The 12,624-nt window shown below is 55.2% G+C and overlaps 2 protein-coding genes and 1 non-coding gene across 4 annotated transcripts; 1 reads left to right on the top strand and 2 right to left on the bottom strand.

Annotated features, from left to right (window-relative positions):
- The first annotated feature begins 1,250 nt into the window (after positions 1 to 1,250).
- CFL1 (cofilin 1) lies at positions 1,251 to 4,802 on the top strand. 2 transcript variants are annotated; one of them, XM_043451210.1, is made up of 4 exons: positions 1,251 to 1,405; positions 3,270 to 3,577; positions 3,854 to 3,930; positions 4,134 to 4,802. In XM_043451210.1, the coding sequence occupies exons 1-4, from the start codon at positions 1,403 to 1,405 to the stop codon at positions 4,244 to 4,246; spliced, it is 501 nt and encodes a 166-aa protein (XP_043307145.1). In that variant the 5' UTR covers positions 1,251 to 1,402; the 3' UTR covers positions 4,247 to 4,802. The 2 variants fall into 2 exon arrangements, with proteins under 2 accessions (XP_043307145.1, XP_043307146.1); XM_043451211.1 differs by lacking the exon at positions 1,251 to 1,405 and adding an exon at positions 1,755 to 1,898.
- Positions 4,803 to 6,083: 1,281 nt separating this feature from the next.
- SNX32 (sorting nexin 32) lies at positions 6,084 to 10,386 on the bottom strand. Its single transcript, XM_043451567.1, is given in 17 exon segments — positions 6,084 to 6,265; positions 6,551 to 6,657; positions 6,704 to 6,869; positions 6,961 to 7,047; positions 7,815 to 7,854; positions 8,066 to 8,079; positions 8,081 to 8,141; positions 8,197 to 8,205; positions 8,302 to 8,405; positions 8,598 to 8,621; positions 8,623 to 8,700; positions 8,853 to 8,996; positions 9,369 to 9,467; positions 9,470 to 9,495; positions 9,705 to 9,868; positions 10,218 to 10,273; positions 10,276 to 10,386. Coding segments are annotated over 17 exon segments (1,344 nt in total). The 3' UTR covers positions 6,084 to 6,211.
- A 1,204-nt stretch (positions 10,387 to 11,590) lies between these two features.
- Positions 11,591 to 11,693, bottom strand: LOC122431545. The gene has a single exon (XR_006266562.1). It is a non-coding gene; the product is annotated as a U6 spliceosomal RNA (small nuclear RNA).
- Between the last annotated feature and the right edge of the window lie 931 nt (positions 11,694 to 12,624).

Below are 12,624 nucleotides of genomic sequence, written 5' to 3'. Positions count from 1 at the left end.
CTCCTCTAGTCTCTTGTCCTAATAAGGACATCTAGGGCATCCCGCAGCTAGGGGCGGGCGGGAGCGCGTCTCCAGGGTAACTGCGAAGTCTCCCTCCCCCTCCTCGTTGCTCTAGGAAACCCCGAAACTCTAAAAAGGTGGAGCCAGCCTTATCTCCGGCCGGTCTCTAGCCGGAGGCGGCGGTCGAGCTGCGGCCCCCACTGAGGCTCCTGGGAGCTCGGTTGGTGGGCGATGCGACGGGATGTCCCCGACTACAACCCCCAGCATGCTCTGCGACGTACCCCACTCGGGTGTCGCTAGCCGGCTCCTGAAGACCAGGCTTCCAGCTGTTTATTGTTCTACCCTTTATTTTGCATGTGGGATCAATGCCCCGGGCCTCTTGTTTGGGACCTTGTCTTCTCTTCCTGCAGACTAAGAGGTCTTGGAGACCGACGAAATGTTCCCGGAGTCCCCCAACCCAGTTTGGTTTTTTTGAAGGTTATGCTCTCACAGAACTTCTGCCTCAATTTCTGAGGGTATTAATTTACCATGTACCTGGTTACCAACTCGAGAATGAGATTCAAGTCTGGTTTAATATCTATTTTCTCTTTTCACTGTCTAGTAGAAAAGCACATACTCTTTGAATCGAATGCACAAAACCCCTTCTCCCTTTATTGCCTCATGAATTTGCCAAACACCTTTCGGTACAAATCTCTTATTTCCAAACATTTCCTTGTAGCCTTTCCTTTGTGTTTTTTTCCCCTCAGTTTATTGACATTGCATACACCTTTTCTCAGTAGACAACAAGGAGGATGCTTCATGAATACTTATTGTATTGGAGGGGCCTTATACTTGGCGATTCTCTTTGCTCTAGAACTGGATCCCAGGAAAAAGAATAAATAGGTGCTTCAATTCAGAAAAGTTAAATACTAACTCACTGAAATTTTTCCTACCAAGGTATCCAGAAAGTGCCAAGATGAAGCTTAGGAAAATCGTTTCGCTACTGGGTAAAGAGCCGCGAAGCCAAGGTTTATTCTCAGGTCTTATTACCAAACGCTGAGGCCTTCGCTGAGCTCGGTGCATTTCCTGGGAAATTCGACCAACGGGAGCGCTCTCCGTGCCACAGCCCCGCCTCTCTCTGCTGTTTCGGACTACCTTTCCCAGGATGCAACGTGGCGCTCGGCGGCCGTCAGACGAAAAAGACTCTGTTACCCAGCGAGCCCGAAGACAGCGCAGGGCCCTCGGACTTCATTTCCCGTCGGCCCGCAGTGGGAGCCCCGGAAGCCCGCCCCGCCCCTCATTGTGCGGCTCGTACTAAACGGAAGGGGCCGGGAGAGGCCGCGTTCAGTCGGATCCCGGCAGCAGCTGCAGCGGCTCTTGTCTCGTAGCCTCTCCTCGCTATCGCCTTTTCGCTTCCGGAAACATGGTGAGCGGCAGGCCACGGCGCCGCGCGGGAGGCGGCCGCGAGTCGATCATCTGGGCGCGCGAGAGGGAACGGGGGCGCGACGTCGGCACCCCCTCCCCCAGCTCCCGGGGCTGGACGAGGGTCTCGTGCTGAGGGGCGGGCGGCGCCGGGACGCGCGTGCGCGCCCGCGGGCGCCGGGGAGGGCTGGCTCGGACGTCGCTCGCGCGCCCCCTGGGCTCCCTTTCCCCTCCCCCCACCCGGCTGCTGCGCCCGCGCGGCCCAGGGCCGTGGGGGAGGGGTCCTGGGCGCGTGCGCGCCAGTCCCCTCGCGGGGCCACCGGCGTCGCGCGCCGCGGCGGGGCCTCCGAGAGTCACGAGACGCGCGTCTCGACTGGAACACGCGGCATCCAAACCTGGCCCGGGGGCGACGGAGGAAAAGCGCGCGAGCGATCTTGGCGCGCGCGCCCCACCCAAGGGCTGTTCCTGTCTCCGCGTCACCCTCCCTCTCGAGCGGGGTCCGTCCAGAGAGCAGGTGGCAGGGATGCCCGCGAGGGGCGGGGGCGGCGCGGCTGGCGGGGGATGCGGGGGTGTCCTGGCGCAGGCGCCAACGATTAGGGGCTTGCACCGCGCGCCACAGAGCGGACCGCGAGGAAGACCTCGGCCGTCCTCCCCGGCTAGCGAGCCCCTGAAGGCGAGCCGGGTTCGCAGAGTACACCCGGCGGAGACTGGGACGGCGCTCCCGGCCGGCGCGTGCGCACACGGTCAGGCCTGGCCGCTGGGACCGAAGCCGTGGACTAACGGGGCCTTCGGCTCTCCCGGATGGGGCCTAAGGGTGGAGCCGCGTTTAGGGAAGTGACCCAGGCGGGCACCGCCCGGAAACCACCCCGTCCCCTGTGTTCGGCCCGAGGGCTGCGAGAGCCGAAGGTTGTGTAACTTGCCCAGGCCTGCAGCGCAGGGGGCCGATAAGGTCGTCGGCGCAGGCGATTCCATTGGATTGAGGCCTTCCGAGGTGCAGCTGCCGCTGGGTACGAGGTTTTTTTTCGGGGAGGGGGCTGACTCTAGCCGATCTGCTTTCACCGCCTACTCCGGAAGCGGCTCAATCACGTGGCCGGCTTCCTCTGCAGTTCCGGGAGCGGGGGCAGATTTCACCGTGGACCGTCACTCCCTCTCCTGGCTAGGGTGTCCCCCAACACGACCTAGAAGTTTAAAGAGCTCTCAGAGACTGTGGGCACTTGAATTTGGACCGCTGACTCCTATCAGCGACTCGGGGGCCTGCATTTTTCCCGTGTAGGGCCTTAATTAGGGGTTTGTTGTTGTTTTGGTTTGGGGAGACCCCAGCAGAGAAGGGAATACCTTGTGTAATAACTGCTCTGAACCGTGCTGATGGGCTTGCTAGAACAGTTGAGCACCGTTGGTGGGTCCTGGTTCTATAGAGATGACTAGGATCTGGGTCCCTTTCTGCTGTACGTGAAGTTCTGAGTCAGCACTTTATGCAAAAGCTGAGACTGAGTAGAAAACGGGGTCAGTAGTCTGTCGGTTCTGTTAATTCTGGACTCACATCTTGGCCAAGGCTCTGCTTCTCACAGGTCTTGGATCTCTAGCCTGCAGGATGTCGGGGTGGAGAGGAATGCTGTTGAATTATGTGATCAAAGGTCCCTTTTTCTTTGGCTGCTATTCTAGGATTGTGTCACATTTGATCCTTTGATGGTGACCTGGGTGGGAAAATAATGCCACTAGTCCTGGGAAGGGGATTAGTAGTAACCTCTTGGGGCTGAGGACTTTGCTTTGTTGGCCTCTAGACAGATCTCCTAAGAAAGCAAAAGAGGGACTTCAGGGCATGTCCCAGGACCTGTCTCCTTACGAGGTGCTTGTGGCTCATCCTCTAGGCCTCCGGTGTGGCTGTGTCTGATGGGGTCATCAAAGTGTTCAACGACATGAAAGTGCGTAAGTCGTCGACACCAGAGGAAGTGAAGAAGCGCAAGAAGGCGGTGCTCTTCTGCCTGAGTGAGGACAAGAAGAACATCATCCTGGAGGAGGGCAAGGAGATCCTGGTGGGTGACGTGGGCCAGACGGTAGACGACCCTTATGCCACCTTTGTCAAGATGCTGCCAGACAAGGACTGCCGCTACGCCCTCTATGACGCAACCTACGAGACCAAGGAGAGCAAGAAGGAGGACCTGGTGTTCATCTTCTGGTGAGCTCCTCTTGCAGGCACTTTCCCCTTTCACCTGCTCTATCTCTGCCCCACCCCCCTTTCCCAGGACAGGAAGGTCTGTGGCTCTGGCTTAATCCAGACGCCTGTGTGTCAGAGGAGGGTGTTGTAATTAAAAAAAAAAAAAAACTTGTCAATGAGGAACTTGATGAAAGCGTGAATGCTCGGGCCCAGCTCAGGGGTTTCTGGAAGTTATTTATCGCTTGAGGGCACTTGCTGGGTTTGGAGGCAAGTTCTCTTGATTCTGTTTTCTTGCAGGGCCCCTGAGTGTGCACCCCTTAAGAGCAAAATGATCTATGCCAGCTCCAAGGATGCCATCAAGAAGAAGCTGACGGGTAAGGGCCAGCACTGGTGGTGCCATATGCCCTTGTGCTCGGGCCTTGGTTGCTGGGTGGGGTGAATGGCATGGCCCAGGAGATCCCTGCCCGCTGGAAGGTGGCCTGGTTCCCTCCATCTGTTCAGACTAGCTCCTTCCCAGCCACAGCACCCCCCACCCCCACCCTTCCTGCTCACAGATGCTCCCCCTTCTTCCCCACAGGGATCAAGCATGAATTACAAGCAAACTGCTACGAAGAGGTCAAGGACCGCTGCACCCTTGCAGAGAAGCTGGGGGGCAGCGCCGTCATCTCCCTGGAGGGCAAGCCTTTGTGAGCCCCCTCCAGCCCCCTGCCTGGAGCATCTGGCAGCCCCAGACCTGCCCACGGGGGTTGCAGGCTGCCCCCTTCCTGCCAGACCGGAGGGGCTGGGGGGATCCCAGCAGGGGGAGGGCAGTCCCTTCACCCCAGTTGCCAAACAGCCCCCCCCCCACCCCCTGGACCTTCCTCCTCCCTCCACCCCTGACGGTTCTGGCCTTCCCAAACCGCTTTTGATCTTGATTCCTCTTGGGTTGAAACAGACCAAGTTCCCCCCCCGCCCCCGAACCCCTGTTTGGGGGGGGGCCTGTATTTTTTTTAACGACACCCCAGTCCCCCACCTGTTCCTCCCCTTTCCCATGCTGCCAACTTCTAACCGCAATAGTGACTCTGTGCTTGTCTGTTTAGTTCTGTGTATAAATGGAATGTTGTGGAGATGACCCCTCCCTGTGCCGCCTGCTTCCCCTCCCCCCTTTCCTCTGGTCACAGCCACTCATGGAAGCAGGACCAGTAAGGGACCTTCAATTTAAAAAAAAAAAAAAGAAAAACCACAATAAAAAGGCTCACTAATGGGATGTTTGTTTCAAGGTTGGGGACCTTGTGCGGGAGGCGGGGTGGGAGAATGAGCAGCATCTCCTCTGTACCCACCTCTCCAGCCCCCACACACCCTCATTTGACCCCTGTGACTGGCTGAGCCTCCTTTTCTGACAGTTCCCATTCTTCATTTTATAGCTGGCACCAGGCTGGCTGTCTAGGAGGTAGCTCAGCCAGGGTGTGTCTGCTGCTGCCTGCAGGGGTCCCTTGAACAGAGGGGCTTCCTGCCTGAACTGACTGCTTCTGTTACCTTGATCCAGGCGGGCAACAGGATGGCGAGGCCTGTCCTCTTATTCCCCATGCAGCCTTCCCAGATGTGGGCCGTGAAACTGCAAGTCACTGGTTGCCTCTTGAGCTTGTTCTCTGCCTTCAGTAGTTAGTCTTTGCTCTGCCTTCTCCCCTGGGTAGCTGACTCATTATTGAGGGCTGGGTCCAGTGGCTGCTGTGAGTCAGAAGTCAGGTTGAGCCTTTGGCCTTAAGCAGCTGTCTGGGGTCTAGGGTGGGGCCGGCCAGGTGGAGCCCAGGACTTCAGACCTAGGTGTCTTGGGCACCACCTTCCTGGTGTTTAACCAGGAGGGTGTTGGCTGGAGCCTCAAGCCTCTTGCCAACTTTGCTGTGGGCTCTTTCCAGACTACTCTGGGTTTCCACCTGCCCCACAGGTAAAGGTGGAAGTCTTGCCCTAGGGCTGGTGGTAATGCAGGATTTATACCTCTTCCCCCCACCCAGCTTCCCCATCAACTAAAAAGCTGCCTGGAATTAAAGATTGTTCCTTGGAACTTGCCAGTATTTCTGAAAGGGAGGCAGGAAGGCGTATTCCATTTTCTAATTAGGAAATGGGTGCAGAGTATTTTTAATTAGTTTTATGTGTGGTCCTTGCCAGGGTTTATAAGGGGGTGGTGGCACGCCTTGACTGCTCCTGGGTTCCAAGTTCTGGCTCTTGTCCCTTGATACACAGAGCTTCCTGGCACTCTGGAGAGTGGCTGAAGACATTGCAGGGTGTGTCCCAGGGTCTGGCCTCTACCACGGTCCCCTTGCAGAGGATGTACCTGGTGGGCCTGGGAACTGGAATGTCAGGACAAGCAAGCCTCCTTATAAAACCAGGTTTTTTATTTGTGAGCAGGTTGGAGACAAATGAACTCAAATGGACCAATAGTGGGTGGAGGCTGTCCCTGTCTCTAGGGAGGGGAGGTCACAGTCCCCGGGCTTCCCCAGATTGGGGCTCTGCTTAGCTCTGGCCAAGTGTGGTGTCCATGCTGCTCTGACTCCCTTTGGCAGGGCCTGGCACCTTGGGGCAGGGGTGGGGCTTGCCCTGAGAAGGGGCATAGTAAGTGGCTCCTAGGGCTGGAAGGCAGCCTGTCTGGAGTGGGAGATCTGGGGGCTTTTGGTAGCTCTAAGGCTCCCCCTTGAGGATGACAAGGGTGCTCCGGAGAAGCAGGGTGCTGGCCTGTGGAGGAGTTCATGATGTCTCCTCCCTGCTGTTGCCCCACCTTGAATGACTCCTCTGTCCGCAGTCCTGTCCTACTGTTCACTGAGGCCTTGCTACTGATGAGAAGGGAAGGGTCCTGGTCAAAACGGGGAACCCTGGCCCTGCACAGCTGGGGTGCTTGTGCCAGCCAACTCCCCCTACCCCCACCAGCTCCACCCCTGCTCCCAAGTGCCAAGAAACTAGAGACCCAGGGTGGGAGGCCAGGAAGACAGCAAGAGGGCTCTGCGAGGCTGGAGGGCTCACTTTGGCGTGTTTGAGCTCCAGCTCGCCCAGCTCAGTGAGGTTCTCATGGAAGGAAGATCCATGGGATTTGAAGTCCATGAGCTCTGGAGAGGAGAGCAATGACGACCCTGGCAGGGTGGCCCGTGCAGCGGCAGGGCTCGCGGGGCACGGGGCTTAGCCTGCCTGGCTGAGTCCGAGAGGCACAGGGTTGATGGCTCTCTGTAGCCCACACCTGGTTGATGGTGCGGGCCCTGTCCAGCGCCTTGTTGGCATTCTTGTAGTCTGCCAGAGCCAGCAGCTGCCAGGACAGCAGTCCTGGGGCCGGCAAGGGCACAGGATCCTTGACCCATGGCCCTTGCCTGCCTGCCCGCCCCAGGTGGCTCAGCCCCCTGGCCTCCAGCCCGGAGGCTTGCTCTGGGGCCATCTCTAGCCTTGGCTGCCTGGGAGTCTCGCATGTAGTATCTCAGCATGTCTGACAGCTTCAGGTCCTCGTTAGAGGCCACTTGGCCCTCCAGCTCCTGAAGCAAGAAGGTGGAGGCTGGGGACGGAGCTGGCAGAGGGGCTGCTAAGGACAGGGGTGCTGCTGTCCCTCTAAATACCTAGCAGAGTCACCTGATATCCACTCTATGTCAAGCACTCATGTTCACGGGGGCAGGCCAGTGAAGGCTTCAGAAAGCAGTTGGCCTCAGACCTAGATCTCTGGGGTTGAGTAGGGGTTAGACAACAGGCAAAGGCTTTGCAGGTGTGCAAGCCAGGTATGATTTTAGAGAACTTTAAGTTCAGTAGGGCAGTTGGGTGGCAGTGGCCAGAGCATACCAGGCTTAAAATGCAAGCTAGGAACTCTGGGCTTTGTGTCTTGGGCAGTTCCTGGAAGGGACAGGGTCACCGAAGGGCCCTGAGCAGGGAAGAGATGAGGAGCAACGGACATTTTAGAAAGATTGGCACACTCCAGTGACTTTCTTGGCGAAGAGTTCAGGAAGTGTGTCTGGGACAGAATGTTGGCAGCACAGCACAGTGCCAAAGGCACGTGGCACATCCTGGTAAAGGCCTTGCCAAACCCACTTCCCACCTCCTCCCCCATCACCACATGTGCACACACTTGAGGCTGGATCCCTGACTTCACTCTCACTAAAAGTGAGAGTGTGGAGAGTGAGCCCAGGGCTTCATCCGGCCCAAGTTATCACTGAAAGATCCCAAAACGATCCTGGAGCCTTCCCCCAGCCCAGGACACTCTCTTCCCTGCAAAGGATCATGATCACCTTTCAACACAGAAGGCAGTACTCACCCTTAACCGTTCAAAGAGCTCTGCCAATTTGAAGAAGCTCCTAGGAGGCAGTGGGGAGGAGTTAGGGCAGGGGTCTTAGCAGGTGCTTAAAGTCTCCCTGCCCTTAGGGGAAATCTCTTTCTCTACCAAAGCCAAACAGGAGCTTCTGCACCTCCCACTAGAGCTGATAGCAGACTTCCACACAGTGACCCCTGATGGACAGACACAGTATTACAGGGATAGAGGGGAGAGGGGCCAGAGGGAATCCTCACGTGTTTAGCTGGTTTGACTTCCTGTGATCCCAGACTGCTCAGTGCAGCTGAGATAGGCATGTAATCATCTGCCAGGCTTGCTGGGATAGAGCCTCCCATCAGAGCCCCTTGGCCCACCTGTCAAGCCCCACCATGGGTGTCTGTGGCCACGGGCAGACACAGGAAATTTCCTCTCTGGGGAGTATGCCACTGGGTAGAGAAGGTGGGGAATCCAGGGCCCCTGGAGTTCTGCGTACACTCATGAGTGCATGACTTGGTCTGCCCACAGACAGGCGTCCTGGATGCAGGTGTGGTACTCCAGCAGGAAGGTCCTCTCACACTCAAAGAAGTCATCCACCTCCTATGGGAGCCAGACAGGACCCACTTATATTGAGCCACCAGAAGCAGAGCAGCTAAGGGCTCCCAAGGGTGGCACGATCTCCCCCTAGGCCAGAACCCCCAGTGGCTTCCCTCCCACAGCCACCCAGAGCCTCAGTCCTTGCTGTGGACTTGAGGCCCTGGGTTGAATCCAGAGAAGGGGCCTAGGAGTCACCTTGAGCCCTGACATCCCAGTGATGGAGGGCTTCATCTGCAGACTTCATGATATTCCTCAGAAACCCAAGGTGCTCCTTCCTGTTCTTTCCTTGGACAGTCAGCTGAGACACACATGGGGAGGGGGTCGATGTTGCAGGGGGAGGGCATTAGCACCTCCCACCCCAGGCACATGCCACTCTCAGAGCTGATGAGTTGGAGGCCTGAGCCCACTTAAGAGTCCTGTCCCCCACCCCCAGGGGTGACCCCAGCTCACATCCTGGCTATATTCCAAAAAGACAAAGAAGTTGTGGTCTCGACACAAGGTGGGGTGAGCTGCCAGTTGCTGCAGAGAGACTTCATGGATCGTAACTGTCTTCTTGAAGATAGCCAGGTATTCCCCACAGAGGACAGCAGGCAGCTCACAGGTCCCTTGCTGGCTCCCATCATCCTGCCCCTTCCCCTTTGGCAGCCCCAGAGTAAGGAGCAGGGTCCCTAAACATTCACAGAGGGTAGTCAGGAGGGAAACCCTGGGCCTCTCAGGTGAGATTGGGCTGGGGCTTTGTCAGGCAGACAAGAAAGGGAGGCAAGGGACTTCCTAGAGGTTAAGAATCTGCCTTGTAATGCAGGGAATGCAGGTTGGATCCCTAGTCAGGAAACTTAAAAGATTCCCACATTCTGAGGAGCAACTAGCCTGTGCACCACAACTAAGAGTCTGTGTACCACAACTAAGACCCGACGAAGTCAGATAAATAAGTAAATGTTAAAAAAAAGAAAGAAAAGGAGGCAGCACTCACGCTTCAAGCTCCTGCTTCATTTTGGCAAACTCTTGCCGCGTGATTGAGCGGTCTTCCTCATCCAGCTTCTGCAGTTTTTCCTTTGAAGCCTCAAAGAGTCTGACCGTGGAGGGGCTGGGGGATCTGCTCAAAGGAGGACAGAGCTGGGAGACCTCTCATTATCCAGATGGCCGTCACCCGCACCCTGAAGCCTGGCCCTGCCTCCCCACCTCCCCTGAGGGCCCAGGCCGGCTCCCCCTCACAGGGACACCGGCATACCCCCTGTTCTCCCAGGCCGGCTCCTGCTCACGGGGAGACCGGCGTACCCCCTGTTCTCCCAGGCTGGCTCCTGCTCAGGGGGAGACCGGCGTACCCCCTGTTCTCCCAGGCTGGCTCCCCCTCACGGGGAGGCCGGCATACACCTCCCTCGTAGGCACCGTGCAGCCAGATGAACTCCTCATGCTGTCGCACGACGGAGAACTCAGTCTGGGCGAAGTGAGGCAGGCAGCTCCGGAAGCTGAGAAGCCTATCTGAGGTGTCTCCCCTCCCCTGCCCCCTGTGAGTCCGATACCCACCAAGCTTCCTGCGCACCCACTTTTGGGCCACCCCTGTCCCACATGCCAGGTGAGGCCCAAGTTGGGGCTCTCGTGTTCCTGATCACCCTCAGGAGGGTAGACACAGACGGTAGCACCTGGGGCCTTGGGAAAAGAGACTAGATGAGGCGCTCTCTTTCTCAGAGGGCCAGGGGGCGAGAGCCAGGTTGAGAGGCCGGGCCCGAAGGCTCTGTTGGCATCTGCCCCCCGGGTGAGCCAGGCTGCTCGGGCTCCTGAAGCCTCCTCCGGCAGCCACCGGAACCACACCCCTACTCCCGGTGCAATGTTACCTTGGTCTGAACAGTGAATTTCACCTTGTCCCGCTCCGCTCGCTGACGGCATCAGAGATCTCCACCTGCAAGGAGCTGTCTCCCTGCAGGCCCACTGACTTGGAGGAGGCCTGTGGGAGGGCCCTGACGTGACTGACCACCGCCACCCCCATCCTGGCCGCAGGCTTCCAGTCCTCCTGCAGAGCCACCTCAAAGTGTTATTTCCCCCATGCCCTGGGGTCACTGGCTGCACCCCATCACACACACCCAAGATCCTGGTAAGTCACTGCTCAGGGCTTCACAATGATACTTTCCCACCCGGCCATCCTCTGAAGTAGGCAGAATTTGCCCCATTTTATAGGCCCAGAGGCTGCCACCCCCAGAGAGGTGAAATAATGTGGCCTGAACCACACAGCTGCCACATGGCAGGGGCAGATTGGAACAGTTTTTCAATTCCATATCCCACGTGCTTCCTCAGCTACCTGCCCAGCCCTTCCCAGCTGGTTACCTCAGGTACCTCTCACCAGGTGTAAAGACGGTCCCACCCCTTTCTGAGGGGGTCCTGAGACCATTCCATTCACTACGTTTAGTGTCAAGAGGCACAGACTTATAGGTCAAGCACTTGTATCTCTCCACAAATGAAAAGATCCCTAAGGCACCAAGCTACTAGTTCATTCTTGCACTGAGCTATCTCAATATGCATTTACTGAACACCTGCTCTGTCCATACCACTGGGCCAGGAGGTACTAGGGAGAAGGTCAGAAGTCACTCTCGCTCCAAGCACAGCTCACTTCTCACCCTCAGAGGCCTCCCTGTCTCCTCTCATGGGCTTTGGCCTATGTTTAGGATGCTCACTCCTAAACATGTGTGTTAGGGATCACTCATAGATTAATTTTATCTGGCCCTGAGCTTCATATAACAATGTAGTTACACAGAACACACTCTTTTGTGACCATGTTCTTTAACGATACCCATCTATGTCGTTGAGCTTGGTGGTTCTTTTTCATTGCTGTGTGGTGTCCCACTCTATGACCACATCATGGTTTATCTAGTCTACTGCTGTTGGTGCTCATTTGGATTATTTCCAGTTTGGGGTTATTATAAATAAAGCTACCATGAACATTCTTGCATATTATCTTTTGAGGGACCTAAGTACTCATTTCTGTTGGGTATGAGAACTGCTTGGTCAGAGGGTAGGCATATGTTTAAAATGCTTTCATAGATACTGCCAAACAGTTTCCCAAGCTGATTGTTCTAATTTACACTCCCACCAGCACTGTATGGAAGTTCCAGGTGCCTTTGTCAGTTATATGTGTTGTCAATATCCACAGCTCTATGGGATGTGTTTTCACTCTCTTATTTTTTTTTCTCTTTTTTAAATTTATGGAACGCTTCACGAATTTGCGTGTCATCCTTGCGCAGGGGCCATGCTAATCTTCTCTGTATCATTCCAATTTTAGTATATCTGCTGCTGAAGCGAGCCTTTTCACTCTCTTAATGGCTTATAATTCTACAAGCTCAACAAACCAATCTTTTCTTTTGTGGTTAAGGATGTTTTTGTACTCTTAAAGAAACACTCCCACCCCAAAGTCATGAAGATATTCTATTTTTTTTCTTCCAGAAACAGTTTTAGGTCTATGATCCATTTTCATATATTTATATGTAGGTCTATGATCCATTTAATTCATTTTGTATATAGCGTAAACTGTGGGTTGTGATTTATTTCTGCCACATAAATAGCCAGTGGTTTTAGCACTATTTGTTTAAAAACATTGTATTTGCACTTATCCATCAGAGGGAAGACAAAATGAAAACCACAATCACAGAAAACTAAGCAATCTGATCACATGGACCCCAGCCTTGTCTAACTCAATGAAACTATGAGCCATGCCGTGTAGGGCCACCCAAGGTGGACAGGTCATGGTGGAGAGTTCTGACAAAACGTGGTCCACTGGAGAAGGGAATGGCAAACCTCTTTAGTATTCTTGCCTTGAGAACCCCATAAACAGTACGAAAAGGCAAAAAGATAGGACACTGAATGATGAATTCTCCAGGTTGGTAGGTGCCCAATATGCTACTGGAGATCAGTGGAGAAATAACTCCAGAAAGAATGAAGAGACAAAGCCAAAGCAAAAACAATACCCAGTTGCGGATGTGACTGGTGATAGAAGCAAGGTCTGAAACTGTAAAGGGCAATATTGCATAGGAACCTGGAATATTAGGTCCGCGAATCAAGGCAAATTGGAAGTGATCAAACAGGAGATGGTAAGAGTGAACATCGACAAATTTAGGAATCAGTGAACTAAAATGGACTGGAATGGGTGAATTTAACTCAGATGACCATTATATCTATTACTGTGGGCAAGAATCCCTTAGAAGAAATGGAGTAGCCGTCACAGTCAACAAGAGTC

Source organism: Cervus canadensis, chromosome 29 (genome assembly GCF_019320065.1).
Source record: "Cervus canadensis isolate Bull #8, Minnesota chromosome 29, ASM1932006v1, whole genome shotgun sequence".
Classification (NCBI taxonomy): domain Eukaryota; kingdom Metazoa; phylum Chordata; class Mammalia; order Artiodactyla; family Cervidae; genus Cervus; species Cervus canadensis.
Note: the sequence above shows the minus strand (reverse complement) of the source record. Positions and strands in the feature narration are given on the sequence as shown.